Below are 18,738 nucleotides of genomic sequence, written 5' to 3'. Positions count from 1 at the left end.
TGAGTGTGAGTGCGTGTGAGAATGTGAGAGAGTGAGTGTAAGAGTGAATGAGTGAGAGTGACACACACACACACACACACACACACACACGAAAACTGAAAATGTTTCAGTATCGCATGAAATATCTCTCGTTTTCCTTATTATTCTCCGCCTGCTCTGTATCAGACGGCTGATGACGTCAAAACCAGCGCATGAAAAGACCTGGTCTATTCTCTTGATCTTGGGACAACCAACAACTCGCTCCCGGTTGGGCACACGGGCAACCGCGGTTGCCCATAGCCCCAATGGTTGAACACCGCCTTTTAAGGCAGCACGCATGACGCCGACGGTAGGTAGACGTGACCCGTACATGTCAAAGCAGCGCGAAACTCGTGGCGGTAATGCGCGAAAGTCGTGATGGTAGGAATTTAGGACTAAACGCTAAACTCGAGGATCGCGAAACTCGAGAGGGTACTGTAGTTGTAAATATTGCAGTTGGCAGTACTCCCTTGCCAGAATCTGAAGGAGAGATGTCCGCAGTTCTCTCAATATGGCTGATCATCCCGCACGCACCGACATAAGTGTTAACATTCAACACTCCCTGACCGTGCATGTACGTTTGCAAGAGAGCCATACATAACCGACTCCTATAGATTTAGACCTCCTCTTTCCAATGGTGTTTTTGGTTTTTAGCTGTGATGAATAGTTTTTGAGATACAGAGGTTAAAAGAGACCCCCCATTGGGCTGCCTGACTGCGCCTGAGGGGATAGTCGCGTCCACACCACGCGCAAGAAAAGGGTTAAGAGGTACCGTACATACTTGTACGTACTAAACACTGAGTGACTGTGGTTCGAGTCCTGGCTGGGGTCTCTTTGACCAAATACACGGGTTAATAACAATTTTAAAAATCAACCACCTGCTCCTCGAGGGTGAATGTGGTTTTACATCTAAATGTCAAAAATAAAAAAATAATACTTTGCCCTCATTTCTGGCATACCTTGAGGCAGCGATACCCACTGCCAAAGGGTGCAGCACAATGCTCTGCCATCTTTAAATGTCAGTTGAAATACCTCCAAGAAGCTGGACAAGCCCCTCAAAACTTCACAGCACTTTCAGTCCCAACATACTACAGGCCAGTCAGCAACCAATAGTCCTTGCAGGAATCCCTCGGAGTCACAAGATATCCCAGAATGCCTCACAATGAACTGAATCAAATGCCATATTGAGATTGACATAGGCTGCAAGCATCCTGTCAAAACTCACGTTAGCGCTCGATCAGTACGCGAAGTGCTGTAGTGCGTTCGTAGCATGAAGAACGTTCAGGGTGTGGCAGATTCTGGAATTCCCATGAGTGCGGCGCTGCCAGTTCGACCGCCAACTATCATATTAACATCTCCCTACCTACCTACCCACAACTCTCTCTCTCTCTCTCTCTCTCTCTCTTAGTCCAGGCGCTTAGGGAAATATTAGGAAGACATTGTGCAAATTTATCTACAAGCATGAAATTTGGCACAGATGTAGGTTAGGCCGTACTGAACTCATTTGTTGAGGGCGCCAAAGCCGATGATCACTGGGGCCGCCATATTGGCAAAATCCAATATGGCCGCCACTTGGTATTTCATTTTGCGATAACTTCACGACTAAAGGTCATACAACATCGTGTAAAAGCACTTTATAGGGGTTTTCGACCTCAAGGAATCCAAATCCGAGCTCAAAAATTTCATATACGATTTTCGATTTCTTCGACTGGCAACTGCAGAGGTCAGCCTGTGGTAGGCCGCCAGTCTACCACGGGCAGACCTGCGGCATGTCGACGATCAAACATGTTCGTTGCCACACCCAGTGGGAAGGGTGTGTATTATAAATGCCCCTCCAGGTGTTTTTGATCATTCATGTGTCTGACCTCGCCATGACTTTCCTCGGCTCTCGTGAACGTAAGATTGAACTCCTTACATTTGACGTGGATAGTGACCAAATTTTGTTGATGCTCGCTTACCTGCTGGAAAATATAGATGATTAAAATGAATAAAGAAGAAGAGATGTGGGGCAACGTGGGTGAGAACATGAATGCAGAAAAGAAAAACCTAATGTGCATGGACAGGGACATGTTTCAGGAGGTACTGAAATGAGTCGCACCAGGTGTTGTTTTAACCCTTTCCTTGCTAAACGTTCACAGCGAGCACTAGCGTAACTTGCTCGCTCGCTGCGAGCTCCAGTCGCACTCAAATTTCCCGCGTATGAGTGTGTTCCAACATTAGTTGTCACCCCCACAACATTGCCAATTCAGTGGGTTTACCACGGAATTTGGCGGAAAATCATATCAGCCTAGTGTGGAAAAGCGCGGAAAATCTACGGACGAGCAACTGGTGGATGTTGTTGTCCAATATAGCGACATTTTTGCATAGCTTCACCTATCACATGACTGATATTTTGACCAAATAGTTGTAAATTTTGCAGTTGGCAATACTGCCCTGCCAGCACCCCATCATCAAGAGATCTACTCCGTGGTTGCCTTATGGCTGACCGTCACGCACGTATAAATGTACGACTTCATTTAGGCAACACCCCCTGAACGTGCCTGTACAGTCGCAGGAGAGGCTTACATTACCTAATCTTATAGCTCTTGGCCTCCTCTTTCCAATGGTGTTTTTGATTTTTAGCTGTGATGAATAGTTTTTGAGATACAGAGGTTAAAAGAGTGAGCACTAACGTCACTTGCCAGTGGTGCTAAAAGCTTGCTGCGAGCGCCAGTTGCACTCACAGCTAAAAACACCCCCTGAACGTGCCTGTACATTCGAAGGAGAGGCTTACATAACCAAATCTTATAGATCTTGACCTCCTCTTTCTAACGATGTTTTTGTTTTGTTGCCGTGATGAATAGTTTTTGAGATACGGTGGTTAAAAGAGATCCCCTTCCCCCGCAGGGGTGCCTGAGCGCGCCTGGGGGGATAGTCTCCTTGTGAGCGCTTAGCAAGGAAAGGATTAACCCCTTCGCGCCGGATGTTCAAAAAGCCCGCCTGGCTGATATACGGCGTGCTCGGCCGCGCGGGAAACCTGAGCCAGCATGTATCTGCTTGTCGCCTCCGTATATTATGCTGCTAATTTTCAGTCAACATGTCACGGTCACGTCGAAAGGCAAGGAGTGGTGGTGTTGGCACCTTGGCGTCTGGGAGAGAGAGAGAGAGAGAGAGAGAGAGAGAGGTGGGCGAGACGTGATGGTGTCGGCGCCTCGGTGTTTGAGAGAGAGAGAGAGAGAGAGAGAGAGAGAAAGAGAGAGAGACAATGAGACTTCCTAATTTTAGACACAAGGCAGGAAAAAGGTGGTGCATACTGTAGCTCATTTTTTGTGATTGGTGGGAACAAGGATGGTGGGAGGAGCAATAAGATTTCAAGGACAGCATACGCCGTCTTTACTTAGTAACCAACACAAAGTACGGGACAACTCAATAGAAGAAGAAACAGAATAGAAATATGACGCCTATGTAGGTGTCATCGTATATGCAACTGGGGCTTCATGACGTCTACATAGGCGTCATCGTATATGCTACTAGGGCTTCATGACGCCTATGTAGGCGTCATCGTATTGAAAGGGTTAATGGAGTCAAGCCGCCTAATCGCATGCCACTCCTCCCTAATTTCTAGGTCAAACACAGGTGTTAACTCGCGGTCTACCACCGGTCTGCCGCTGGTTGTCGGCGGTTGACCACCGATGTACCGCTGGTCAGCCACCAGTATTTTTCGATACCGCCGGTCGACCAGAAGCATCCCCGATATTTTTGAAAATTTTGAAGTTGACCGGCTGTGGTCAGCTGCGTCTATGGTCATCAGGGTTGACTGGCGGTGCACCACCAGTTTGCCGCTGACCATCCCCGATCTTACCGCCGGTCAATCGCTGACTGGCTTATCGGGAGTGATCGGGGATGATCGGGACTGGGACCGGGAATGTGTGCGAGCCAATTAACATACCTCTACTTCTCTCCTCAGGAGAGCTCTAGTCCTATGTAAGAAAACCCTATATGTATTGGTCCTGATTCCCAGCATGCCTGGCAGCGCAACTCTCCTCACTATTCTCCAGCACCTCAGCCTAAGCAAATACACTCCTAGATCTCAGGTGCTCTCCAATCCACTCTTTGGCAACTCTAAGTCATGTTTGAAGGTATCCCCCAGTTCTACATTCCTCAAGGGTGTTGAGCAAAATTAACTGATTTGAGCCTGTCACTTGTGAGCATAAGCCAGGTCTTTCAGCATCTCGAGATGGAACATAGCATTGTTTCATCTTGAGATTCTTCTTGACCTGATATGAAGCTGAGTGTTGTAACAACAAGCCAATGGTCAGTTCCAAAGAACTCAGCACTCCGGAAAACCCTGCAGTTCTGAAGAATCCTCCGAGTACTTACAAGAATGTGATCCATCTTCTTAGCTACCCTTCCGGCATTGCTATACCAAGTCCATTAGTACAGCTCTGGTCTCTGGTACCATGCGCCCGCAATTCTTAACCTCCTGGATCTTGCAAAATTCAGGAGGAGAGAGACATTTATGTTCCTGGGACCAACCCATAGCTTGTAGCCAACCCAAGTCACCCAAGACCATGAGTGTGTCCCAAGGGGGGCACTGGTGTAATATGGAGTCAAGTTTGGCATAGAACAGCTCCTTCTCTCCAGTTTTGAACATCTTGGTAGGAGCGTACATTGCAACAAGACTTGAAATGATTGGCCCACCATGCACAAGGACATTCACAATTTCATAGATACTTGCCAGTCTTGTGCTGAAAACAAAGGTTCTTTAAAATCACAGGTGCCTATTCTAAGTTATCCAGTCCCCCAGGAGCCATGGGACATTGTCGCGATTGACTTGTTGAAACTGCCACGCACCTCTAAAGGCCACCAGTACCTGCTGGTAGCCATTGATCACTTTAGTAGATTCTCAGTACTGGTGCCACTCAAAGATAAATCAGCCAAGACAGTGGCTACAGCACTAATTGATGAGGTGTTCTGCAAGTTCAACACACCAAAGGTTTTACTGTCGGACAATGGCATGGAATTTAACAACCAGATTTTGCAGGAAATTTGCCATCAGTTCGAAATCCGTAAATGCAATATTGTCGCGTATCATCCTGCTTCCAACGGCATGGTGGAGAGACAATGATTTTCCAACACCTTTGTTCCCTGGTTGGCAATGTTTCTTCCTCCAGGCAAGAGTGGATGCCCCAAGTAGCAGCATCACTAAATTCTTCCTTACACTCCTCCATTGGCGACACGCCCCATTTCATTGTCTTAGGACAGGACAGAAGGCTTCCGTACTCACTGTTGCAACAAAAAGCGGAGCCTATTTACAATTTTGATGATTACGTGAGACTCAGAGTTGTAGACTTTCAAAACACTTATAAACGAGTGCAACAGAATATCATTGAGTCCCAGGACAAAATGATCACTCAGAAATGCCGGACTGCTAAAGATGAACTCAATAGCCCAGGAGATGTTGTATTTATTCAGATTCACGAGATCCAGAGCAAACTCACTCCACGTTTTGAAGGCCCTTACCGGGTCTGCCAACAGGAGAAGGGAAACAAAATTAAGGTACGGCACTTAACGTCATTCGAGGTCAAAGTCGTTCTTTTGATAGCGGTGACGAGCTCCCAGCTCTTCCGCCAGAACAGCCTTCAGCTGGGCCAGCTGATCCTCCTCCCTCAGAGGAGTATCGCAAGAAACTCCATTCTCATGCGAAGGCAAACGCCCTTGCCGAAACCTAGTAGTACTGCCTGTTCCTGATGACGTCTCTAGTCACTCTGTACTTTACCTTTTACAATTTCTTTTTTCGCCCAACTGTTCTTTCTTGTCCCACGACTCCTGCCTTGTCCACAGGTCGCTTCTCACTCTTACCTCTTATCACACTAATCACAGCTGGTACCTATGTCCAGATACCATTCAAGTCACGTGGCACTTTCCTACTATATGCCCTTTTACCACCTTTTCCTTACGCTGCCAACGGTTCTCTGCGGGATATTTTAGATCTGGCATGTTTTATCACTAGGATATAAATATTGGATAACTGTCATATTGTACAGGGAAACTATCTTATTATTTTAGTTCAGACCGATTCACGGCTACGTAACTATGATACTGTCGGTTGTCTTGTGCTGTCGCCAGTCATCTTCGAGGAACCCAGCCAGACTCCCTACCCTACATCTCTACGATGAACATGAATTTTTTTTTTCCTTCGCTCCTTGTTACCTCTGTTCTTTATGTATGAGGCTTTATTACATGTTTATACCATTTTTTTATAAACTCACAGACTGTTCTGTCCATTCATTTTATTATGTAACTTTTATTGTCTTTTATTACCTTTGTATATTGTACCTCCATGACCTAATTTTAACATTCTTAGTTTTACAATGGTTTTATGTACCACCCAATGTGTGACCTTTGCCCACAAGGTTACAATTATTACCATTACGTTAAGTTACCTTTCCTTGCCTGTAGGTGAATGTCGTTTTCACTTGATTTCATGCTAATCCTTGTTGGTGCAATGCCATAATCCCACATATTACTATTCTTGTTGTTATTTTATCTCCCACCCCATTCCATTAATTTTCAGGGTGGTTTGACTTTTATCATATACTACCATATGTGCTTAGTAACACTTTTACATTTTTTTTTTTTTTTTTTTTTAATCAATATGTATTTAACCAGTATCCTTTTATTTTTAACGTATCTTTCAAAACTCCATGGATGTTCAACACACACCTTGTTATTTCATTATATACTATGTCTAATGTTACTACCGTGCACAATATCCACTTGATTACTGATTTTTTATTATGTATTTGTATCTTCTACTTGTTCAATTTGAGGAAAAATTGTCCGCATAGCCGAGCAATGTTATGCAAGGGAATTTTCCAATCACTCACGAATCACGTGATAATACGATTTAACAAAGCTTGCACTTCTCTCAGCCAGTGCCCAGCAGTAAGAGGCTGGCTCTCGCGACACTCAAACGTAGTCGCTCTTTCACTCCGCTGCTTGTACACATCGTTGCTGTTGTGCTTTCAAGAAATATAGTTTGGTCAAGAGCACAAACTTTTCACAACCATAAATCCACGGTTATAGTTACTGACAATTTCTCTGTTGTTTTAGAAGTGATTGTAAAAATAAAGGTATCATTGGAAAGAAGAATGAAAGGAAAACTTTTTTGTTGTGAGATGTTTTTAAAAAGATAAAACCAGATCCAAGTATTTTTTTCTATAAAAAAATGAAAGAAAAAAATTGGCACCAAAATTTCATATTTTATTTTTCATATAAGAAATGAGGACTAAAATCTGCCACGGTGAAAACTTGATATTTCCCTAAAGTTGCTCTATTTCTAGGGTCTTTTTCCCTAGGAGGTTATAATGTGGGGGGCGAAGTTAGAGGTTAGGTTATGTAAAGTTCGGTTGGGGTACTTTAAATATGCTCCCCCACCCAAAATACCTGATTTCCCACGGGCCCCCCAAGAACGTTAGGGGATTAGGCCATTTTCTTTACTTTTAACCCGAGAAAAGCGATCCCAGGGTTAGAGAGAGCCATTGTCAGGCGACTGGTTGACCAAAAAATCCAGTCTCTCAGAATTGGAAAAACAGTACCTCAGTGCCTTTGCAACATTGGGGCACATAGGAGTGAAAACCAAAACGTTCTAAACCCATTTGTATGGCTGTGGCAGCAGTCAATAAATGGCATTTAGCCAAGTGCTGGCAACCCCTGGGACGTGCGAGGGGGGACTACGTGCGACGAGGCAAGACGAGGGACGTGAGCGTAAATGACACGTAGCACATACACATATTTGTAACTACTAATATACACCTCATCTATATCTTATTTTTTTTAGTTTATCAATAATTTACAAATAAGACGTGCTACGAGATGAGGCAAGATGACTGACGTGGCCAAAATGAATGACGTGGGGCTGTAAAGGGGAAGAGGGAGGTCACTACTCTGGTTCTTTATCTCTGTTTTATAGAGTTGCCGGCAGAGAGAGAGAGAGAGAGAGAGAGAGAGAGTGTGTCTTGGTGGTGGAGATTGAGGGGTAGGGTTTATCTGTTTACATAGTATAGGTTGCCGGTTACTATTTTCCCTACCACTTTTGATGTGAGGAAAGGAGATTGGGAGGGAGGATGGAGAGGGGGCCAGGGGGAGGGTTGAGGCCAGCCGGGAGGATGGAGAGGGGTGAGGGGAGGCTAGCAGCATACATGCATCTTCATGAATAAAGATAACATTTGAGGCTGTGCGAGCAAAAACGTACAAAGCGCCATTTTTTTAAATGCGGGAAATCGCGTTTAAAGTTTTGCAATGTTTAAATTATCATAACTTCATTGGTTTTTAAGGTGGACACTTCAATCAAAGACCAAAATGAAGGTTAAGGTATGTAGAATATTGGCATGTACTCAGTTATAAAAAAAAAATATATATAGGTCCGAAAAAGTAGGTTTTTCAAAAACATCCATGATGTGCAATATTAATTAACTTTTTAATATGTCATACACAGTTCATGATATTCATAATAATCCGGAACATGAAGGAAGTTACAAAACGTAAAATATACTAATAAACAATAAATGCTAAGAGTTTGCACTGGCGCTGACGGAAAAGCTTGCACGTTTGCAGTGATGCTATTGGCGCTCTGTACATTTTCGCTCGTGACTGCTTTCTTATCTCACTTTCAACTGCGTAGGTGATAATGTAGGGTTATTTTGAAGGACTCCCAGGCCTATTTCCACTGCAGTTTTGTACAAACCGACATTCCTCGCTTATAAAGGAAGGGTCAAAATAGTGTTATACCACAAAATCGCATTTTTGGCCAGATGGCGCTTTGTACGTTTTCGCTCGCACGGCCTCATTTATTTATCAATGTATGCATGCTTTGTTGTTCTAGAGAGGTTTTGCAGCTGACGTCATTAGTGGGGGTGCAGGGGTAGCACGGGCCTGCACAGCCATCTTGGTGGTCAGTGGTGGTGGTCACTGTCAAAGCAAACCTTGGTGGCGGCTGCACAAGTGCTCTGTGTGTTCGTCATGGGATACGTATGCTGTGCGGTTGGATGTTCTAACCGACATGGGAGAGATGCTCTGTCATTTTATAGATTTACAGCGAATCCAGAAGAGCGAAGGAAGTGGATAACAGCTGTGAGGAGGGAAAACTGGCGGTCGTCTGCTTCATCTGGACTCTGCAGTGCTCATTTTGTCAGAGGTAAATATTACAGGCAAGACTGATCAGATTATTACATGAGGTAACACTCATTTAGGTATTGCCCCGGGTCCCCTAGCTTATTGTGTGGCGGGGGATTACTCTGGAATGGGATTTACATGAGCTGGCAGAGGTCAACAAGCTGGCGGAGGTAAACACCCATGGCGGCGCTCAAACAGGGGAAGAAAATAGGAAAGGAAATTCAGTGGAGGCAAAGTGCACAGAGGGACAGAGCTCAGTGCTGGGTGGAGTATATAAGTGTACGCAGGGAAGTGACCAAGAGCGTAGTGTAAGGTGACTTGCCGTCACCTGCCCTCACCTGTTGTCACTTGCCCTCACTTGTTTGCCTGCCCGTGCTGCCTACCTGGGCATCACTGGTCAGCAACAGGAGATCGGCCAGGCAGAGGGACAGCCAGTCAACCGACCAGCCATACAGTCAGCCAACCAACCAATCAGCCAGTCAATCAGCCAGCCAGCCAACCAATCAGCCAGTCAGTCAACCACCCAGTCAACCAGTCAGCCATCCAGTTGATCAGTTAGACAGTCAGTTTACCAATCAGCCAGCCAGTCAACCCACCAGGCAACCAGTCAACCAGACAGCCAGCCAGTCTACCAGTCAGCCAGACAGCCAGTCTACTGGCAACCCAGTCAGTCAGTCTTCCCACCAGTAAGCTGTAAACAGCTTGCTCTTGCTGTTCACCAGATAGCTAAATATATCATGGTAACCAATGTTGGGCAGGTCGTTTGAGGACAGCAGGGGAGCAGACTCGGGGTGTTTCCCTAATAAATAAGGGTCTATACCTCCAAAAGCACTGATTTTTTCGATGTATCTTAACTTCGCAGCATTCTCAAGCGATCTTGCATAATCACTTAACACAAATAATGCTGAAGGTCCTGCCATTTGCCCGCGGGTAGTGACTTGGGGATGGGGCACATGTTGTCCGTCTGCTCACTCTGCTGGGGAGGTGACCACCAGCGGGTTTGCAGACAACACACAAGGAGCAGACGACGCTCATTTCATACAAATATACACAGGGAGTTGATGTCTTTATTTTTTTGTCAGCTGTGTATATGACAGAATGTATGCTATAAATTATAAACTGACCACTAGTGTGAGTCACCGTGGTCAGGTCTGTAACTTGACAGACTCATGTTTGACAGGAGCTGTGACTGAAAAGGGTTGAGAGTTCTAATCCTGTGAGGAGCATGGAGAATCTTATATTTATAATATAGTACAGAAAATGATAATTTTTTTTTACACAAACCCATGTCATATAATTCAAAGGAGTTCATTTTGAACTGCCTGAAGGTCAGGCAGGGTTGGCAGAAGTGTCATGCCCCGAGAGCTTATTTTTCTATTTCCTCTATTTCCCAACACGACCTCTGCATGTATCGAAACACACAAGAAATTAATCAAAACAAGGAGAGGGTATTGCCCGGCTGCCTGGGATTGAACCCGCAACCAGCGTGACGGGAGAGCCACTCCTTACCGAGTCGGCCAAAGAGGTACCCCACTGGCTAAGTGGGTTATGGGAGGCTCGTTCATCAGGCATAGTCGCCACACTTCAGAAGGAGCAGAAGTACTGCGTCCTCTCTGGCTGGGGTCCATGGTGTTGCTGAAGCTGCCCGGGAGGGTAGGGTGAGTGGGGTCTGCTGCCGGCTGGGGGTGGGGGCGGGTGGGGGATGGGGGGGATAGTGGGTAGTCCTACTGCGTGTTGCCATATATTACGTGATCCAGTCCAATTTTCAGCCATCTAGACCTACTGGCGCGGTTTCTGTACACGTTCAAAAATCGCGCTCAATTGAGGCTTGTCGCCTCTCCTCGGGCAAGCCTCAATTGAGGTCTGTCGCCATTCTCGGGTTAAGTACTTGCGCCTTCATATTATGGTTGAGGGACATGTATTTCGTCCCTTAACTATAATATGGAGGCGTAATATCATAATTTGGGTATTATTTTCTTCTTCCCCATCTCACAGCGGTACTTCTCACACTTCTCATTGGTTAGATCTCATTATTCTATGCATTTTTAACCCCATATGTGTGCATCGCAAACTGCTAGAAATGCCGCTAGCGATTTTTGAAAATTTACCTAGTGAGTTTTTTGCGGCCGCCTCGGGGCGTCACAGGGGGACTGGGATACTTTCTTCCCCGTATCTTCTCACACTTCTCGTCGGTTAGATCTCATTATTCTATGCATTTTGAACCCCATTTATATGCGTCGCAAACTGCTAGAAATGGCGCTAGCAATTTTTGAAGTTGGACAATATTGATGAAAGCCAAAGCATGACGAAGCACACCCGTATGCGGCGGCAGTGGACGCGGTGGTGGTCCAGCTGGTGTTGCGAGAAATACTTCCTCGCAAAAATAAGTCGCATATACATGTGGTGTGGGTTCCAGGGGGGCTGCACCCCCCTGGTTAGGAGGGAGGTCGAGGAGGGCGAAGCTAGGTTATGTAAAGTTCGATTGGAGTAGTTTAAATATGCTCCCCACCCAAAACCCCCGATTTCTCACGGGTCCCCCAAGTTGAACCTCTCTGCGAGCTATTTAGCAGCTGCGGCGGCGGGTCCACAAAAGGCATTGAAAAGTCAATCATTTGAAATTATGAGTCGGTCAGAGTTAGTTACCCGTGAAATGTCAACACGAGCGGGTGTTACGCTCTCCCTCCCAGCCCCCTCCATTGCGCCCCGAGGCGGCCACAAAACATTCACAAACTTTTCAAAAATCGCTAGCGGCGTTTCTAGCAGTTTGTGGCGCACATAAATGGGGTTCAAAATGCGTAAAATAATGAGATCTAACTGCTGAGAAGTGTGAGAAGTACCGCTGTGAGATGGGGAAGAAAGTAAAACTTTACCGTATTTTGGAGGCATAGAGTGACTCTCCACAATTACCCAAAATTCACAAGTCTTAAAAGAATAAATGTCACTTCCAAAGAACTACCATCACCTCCCCTTAACCAGGAATGGCAATAAAAGGAATTAATACTAAAATAGCTGTCTTGCCCATGATATCTTGAAGTGACCTAGGTAAAATTCTAGTGTTTGCCCATACTCCCCCCTCCCCCCCATACAAGCCTGGGGACCTGGTGGGAATGCGGGGTTTCAGGTGGGGGACACAAAATCCGTCGCATTTGCGTATTTTTTTAGTGTGGGGGGGGGGGGGATAAAAACTCCCTAGATCTAGGGAAATTCCCTAAATTTAGGGAAATTTTCCTCCCACCACCACTAACATAAGCGTTTGCGACGAATTTAGTGTTTCCCATACGAAAACCACGCACTCAGTGGATCCCCAAGCTTGCTTTGGGAGAGAAGCGTCGTGAACCCACCAAACGATGCTCACCTCACCATCTGGCGTGGCACCGGCGGCCATCTGTGCTCAAATAAACCGCCTCCACCACACTCATGCCCTCTCTCTAGTACAGTGATTCCCAACCGGTGTGCCGCGGCACCAAGGGGTGCCGTGAGATCTTTTGAGGGTGCCGCCAAAATTCAGGGGAAAAAATTGCATTAACTTCACTCTCTCTGCTTCTGCTGCTGCTGCACAATTTAGCGATCGAATTTTCAACTTAGCTACTTTTCATTGAATTTGTATAATAATTTGTACTTATGGAAAATTACAATCCAGGAGAACAATACTAATTATATGATTTTGCTGTGTAATAATTGTACGGACACTGGAGAGAACAGCTTGGCGGGAGAGTGGGAGGGAAATAGGCTTCTTTCACTTGAGGATGATATGCGGGTGGCATTATCAACAATAAGACCTGATATCAAGAGTTTGTGTTCCAAGCATCAATCGCAAGTTTCACACTAAGTATACATGCATGGTTCACTCTTGTCTATTTGTGTGTATGTCTTGTATCATAGTGTAACACTGTAACTACTGGAATACATTGTGCAACTACTGTAAAACTTGTCACAATTACATATTTGTATTATAATACCATTTTTTGTAATAGCAGGATCAGTGTAAAGAAAATTTTCATATCTATGTATAAGGTGTTGTTACATCGATGCAAAATGTCGAAATGAAAAAAATATATATAATAAAAAAACAACGGAGATTTTAAATATGTATTTCCTTATAAGGGTGCCGGGAAGTTTTGAAAGGCTTGCCAAGGGTGCCGCAAACTAGAAAAGGTTGGGAACCACTGCTCTAGTAGGTTGTCACCTCATCGCAAGGTTTCTGTCCTCCAAGTAGAGTCTGTGGTACCAAACACAGTGTATCTTCATTGTTTATCACTGACACAAGTAAAACCACCGGCTAGCCGGGATCCATCCAACACCGTGCCTTTAACACTACTGCGGCTTGTGCAGGAAGTGCAGGCTCTCGAACCTCTTGCCCGAGCTGTTCGAACACGTAAATCCTTACTGACCGGATTTTGAATCTGCTTCACGGGCTCGTATTCCCAGTATACAAGGTGATTGTGGATATTGACTCCGCGCCTCCAGAATACGATAATACACCTCCATATATCATAGTAAAAAATAAAGTACTTAAAAGTAAAGAAGCCGAATTAATCCCCTTACCCCAACGATCTTCGGGGACCTGCGTGAACTCGGGGTATTTTTGTGGGGGATCATATTTAAACTACTCCAACCGAACTTTACGACCTGCTAACGAAGGGGCTTCGCCCCCCTCGACCCCCCTGCTAACCAAGGGGGGGCTGCGCCCTCCCCTGGACCCCCCCTCTTAAAGGTGCGTGTTCTAAAAAAAAATAACCACGCGTGGTGGATCTAGTCTCACATGCGTGGGCTAATGGCTAACTAAGCGTACCATCGGTAATAGTATTAGGTAAAGGTGCGTGTTCTAAAAAAAAAATAACCACACGTGGCGGACCTGGTCTCACATGCGTGGGCTAATGGCTAACTAAGCGTACCATCGCTAACCAAGCGTATTATCGGAAATAGTATTAGGTAAAGGTGCGTGTTCCAAAAAAAATAAAAATAAAAATAACCACACGTGGTGGACCTGGTCTCACCTAGCGTATCATTGCTAACCGGATCGTTGGCAACGCTGCTCATATTGCAATGGTGTCGCCATGTAAACACATCGTCCGTATGTATAATATGCCCTTAAGTACAATATGGAGGCGTAATATCGTATTTTCGAGGTGCGGAGTGATTTTCAATAATTACCTTGCGTGGTTTCCGTACGTTGTAAAAAAACCCGGAATGTATGAAATTTCCCTACATCTAAGTAATTGTAAGGAGTTTCCCTACATCTAGGGTATTTTTCAACCCCTCATAACTCAAAAACTATGCATTTGCGATGCATTTCATGATTACCACCGCATTCCCCAAAGTCTCAATGGCCCCCTAGCCAATTTTGGTTGCGAGGGGTGAGTACGGGCAAACACTAGAATAATACCGTGACCTACTGAAGTGACCAGCCAGAAATGGAAAGCCCCAAAAAAAACTCAGCTAGTGGCGGGGTACCTCTTTGGCTGACTGGTTAGAGTGGTTTCCTATACGTATTATAAACATATACCATATGACAGAGACGAGCACCGAGGCCATGTGCAGATTAACATGTGCTTCTAACTGTACCTTAACTTTAAAAAGAAATAACAACATTCTAGATAATTGTAGTAAATCTCATCAGTAACACCATTTCATCTACCTTCATGAATGGACATCCTATCTAAGCCCTTACTTCAAGAATTCTGTGAATTCTTGATTTGTAGCAATCTTTGTCACAGACATCGTTGAAGCTTGTCACAGTATCTGGTAAACACGATCCAAATTGCTGCCAAGTATCCGGCCAAAAGCTGCAAGCAGTGCGGTGGTCCCTCTGCCAGTATGGGAGGGAGAGCAACGATAAATATTTACCATTATACACTAAATTTTTACTTTCTCTCCATCTCACTGTATTCTCTTTACTAAGCATTTTACTACATCAAATTAGTTTTCCAGGGAGTTTCAGTGAATGAATTCAGCTAACACCAATTTCTTGCATTATGCCCCTTAATTGCCATCATTAGTGGCTGGCATTGAATATTCCTTATGGCCAGTATATATAGGGGCGTGGTTGTCCCTCAAAGGGACAACCACCCCCTCAGAGCTGTTATTTTCGATGCAAGTCCTATTTTTTTTTTTTTTTTTGCATCTCTTATGTAATATTTTCAGGGTGTATAGTAATTAATTAAGCTCTCACTTCAAAAACGTGCCAATTAGCAAGATGTAAATTATTTCGGTGACGCAGCGATGCACGGCGAAGGTATTCCCGTAAACACGATCACCTCTCGTGCTGGAAAAGGATCGAGTGTGACCACACATTTGCTTTTTATAGAGTCGTGATGATTAGGACGGTTGATTTTTTCATGATTTTTATTGAATTTATATCAATTTAAACATTATAGGTGTTGCAACGGTTATAAAAAGGTTAATTTAGCTGATTTATATTCAGATATTATGCTTGTGAGAAGAGAAGGAAGCCATAATACCAAAATTTTTTAGATATTTCTTGTAGTTCTCCTTTTATTTTTTTCCTATAAATACTGTATTGAGAGGATACTTTTGTGCTTATGTCTTGTAGTAGATATATTCTTGTTAATTAGCCAATCAAACTTAAGTTATATAAATATCAAGCCGAGTATTATGAGTGTCCGTACAAATCCCACCTCCCTGGCCGAACCATCACCACGGGTGGGGATGGTTCGGACGATTATTAGAAACTTGTCTTTCATCACCTTCATCTGAAAACTGGAAATAGCTACGAGTGTCATATTAGCAGCCTAAAGAGCCAAATGATGGAGGAACATTTTGAGATCAACAAAACTATTTACACTATACTTCTTAAACTTTTTTCTAAAAATATTTTTCTAAAAAGTGTCCGAATCATACCGGCTCTCCCCTACTAAGTAGCTTATATTACGTCTTTTTGTTGTAGTTCTGCAGGCTTCCATCATACCAGATGACACACTGCTGGGCTTCCTTTTCCCTGTACCACTCCAAAGTACTCTTTCGCTCCATCACATGCTTCCACCTCCTCAGACCGTCACCTTTCACTGCACTGTCTATCTCTTTCTTCCACTTTCTCACATTCCATTCTAGACCCTCACTATTTCTGTCAGTCACCTTCCATTCAAAGAAACGCCTCCCTTCCTCTCTGCTCACCCACCTGACTCGCATACCACTGTCACCAACCATTCTCATGCAGTTTTTAATCCATTTGCTCTCATGCACACTCCACAAGTAGACCTTCCGTGCCAATATCGCTTCATCCATTCGTTCCAATCTGACTTTGTATCTAAGGGTAGCCTTCCTAAATCTTTCCCTAAAGGTACTCCAACTCATATATCGATCATTATTTTATCACTTATTAATCTCCCAATCGGCTGATGAATATATTATACTTTACTCAATTTAGTTATTTTTGAAGCCATTACTTGTTTATTAATAGATCAGTTACATCACGAATAACTCCATAGGGTTTCTGTTCACTCTCTCCAGCGGGTCACCTGTACAGCAAGAGCAAGAGCAGGAGCGAGGCTCATTCTTGCTAACGGAACTCCTCGTCCGGTCGGCAGGGCTGGTCTCTAAAAGTTTGATCAAAACAAACCTCTATCGACAATATTAAAGCTTATTCACCCATGTTAGGAACGTCAGAGAACATATTATTTATATTTAGGTTTAGTAACGTAAGAAAAGTCTACAGCGCCCCTTCAAAAATGGTAAAACACGCCACCAATAAAAAATATAAATACACGATACATTATGAAAACCAAACACAACATATGAATTCACAGCACGAAACATTTTTAAACTAAACGAAAAAGAAAAAACATCGTTCACCCTCCCCCTCCGCCGCCAACACCCCCTCCCCAGGGCCACCCCACAGAAACCCCCCCCGCCCAAGACCCCAACCACCGCCCCGGCGATACCACCCAACCACTCCCCCCCCCCCCTAAATACAAAATCGTTAATTACTCCCTTAAAACTCAACCGATCGGATTCTAGTAAAGACCAAAATGTTCAGCGTTGAATGCTACACCCGGGGAGCCCCACAAACACGAGGAAAACATGGACGCAGCAAGAGGCGCAGGCGAAAACCGTTAAGACCAACCTTTGGACCAATATAGCTCAATAACGAAAAACGCTATCTTGATTCTGATAGCGCCATCGTGTTCTCCGGCAAACTCTACACCTTGTATCAGTTGTTCGTCAAGAAATATCAAGAAATAAAAAAATAAAAAAACGCGTCCAAAGTTAAATTTGAAAACGTCAAATTATAGCTTGTCTCGGCTGAACTCGCGATACTATTTCCATAAACGTATCTTCACTAGTAAAGGCGTGACAGGCGGTTAAAGAAATGACGTGTTATCTCCAAAACTAAAGGTCTTAGCGCAGATTCGAGACCAGCGTTGTATTCCTCGTCAAATTCCAAAACTTTTATTTCTTATGGACTAAAAGTAAATAATAAGTAATAAGCGAGTGACATTGGCTTAAATGTCGAAAAAAGTGTGAAATTACAAATCAATATATCTCTATAACCATTAGAGGTAGCGTAATTCTGAAAGCACCAGCGTGTTCCTCGGAATTTTCTCTACCATCGGATAATCGGGCATTTACAAACACGCATTGATTCAAGAGTTATAGGCCTAGAAAATTTTCGGAGGCTCTCACAAAACCGTTCATAACTCCGTCAGTTTTAGGCCTATCGCAATTCTGATAGCACCAGAAATTTTAGTATTTTTTTCTTCACGTATATCAACCTCTCTGATCAAACGTAGAGTTGCCGAGGGGTGGGGGGGGGGGGTGGGGGGGTGAAATCTTTACCTGCTTATATCTCCGTCTGTGCCGCACGCAGAGCATCTTTAAGGATATCAATAAATTGCTCGTAAAATTACCTTCCTTTCCAGTGCCAAGACGGTAAGAATTGATTAGGAAATAATGAATGGCAGCGTCTTAGTGTTAGCGACGGAAAATAAATCGTATCACCATTAATACTCCCCGTAGAAGATATCTGAGGATACGAGTGCATTCTCCGGTAAATTCTGGGTGTGTTGAGTGCCAGGGACGTGGGAATTAGTTAGGGATTAAGGAATAACATGATCTGGAATTTAAGTAAGGTGATGGCACAGAAACTTCCATATATCTCACAAACTATTAACATCCCAAAATGTTTTCTAGACCATGGGAAGAGGTCTTGTATTCAGATTTTGGCCCCACCTTTTACAAGTTTCTCGGGTGTGATATAGGAGGCATGACACGAGTGAGTGGGTGGGTGGTTCATCCATATAGTAATTTACATACACCCGAGTTGATGGCTGAGGAATGGAAAGGAGTAGTAACAAATGTCCGGAAGTGGGGGGTTGCCTCTGCGGGGGGGGACTGGAAGTGGGGTTGGGGGTCAGCGGTTACGAAGAGAGGGTATCTGGACCCCCCCCCTCCCCCCCCCATCAGGAGTATTTATACCCGAATCAACAAGAAGATATCCATAAGGACGTGAATATACAGCATATTTATATATATCTACAAACTGGTTTGCCTTCTCTTTTCCGAATATTTGTCTGCCCAGACAGTGAATTTGAGATAAATCTGACT

General features: G+C 44.3%; 1 protein-coding gene across 1 annotated transcript in view; it reads right to left on the bottom strand.

Moving 5' to 3' along the window:
- The window catches only part of LOC127009727 (glutaredoxin-3-like), a gene marked incomplete at its 3' end in the record, with an annotated part of 122,794 nt that extends 107,789 nt beyond the window's left edge, over nt 1–15,005 (bottom strand). Inside the window, 1 exon segment of the mRNA XM_050883100.1 lies at nt 14,846–15,005. Within this exon segment, the coding sequence (XP_050739057.1) occupies nt 14,846–14,895 (50 nt within the window).
- Between the last annotated feature and the right edge of the window lie 3,733 nt (nt 15,006–18,738).

The sequence above is a fragment of the Eriocheir sinensis genome, chromosome 41, assembly GCF_024679095.1.
Source record: "Eriocheir sinensis breed Jianghai 21 chromosome 41, ASM2467909v1, whole genome shotgun sequence".
NCBI classification, from domain to species: domain Eukaryota; kingdom Metazoa; phylum Arthropoda; class Malacostraca; order Decapoda; family Varunidae; genus Eriocheir; species Eriocheir sinensis.
Note: the sequence above shows the minus strand (reverse complement) of the source record. Positions and strands in the feature narration are given on the sequence as shown.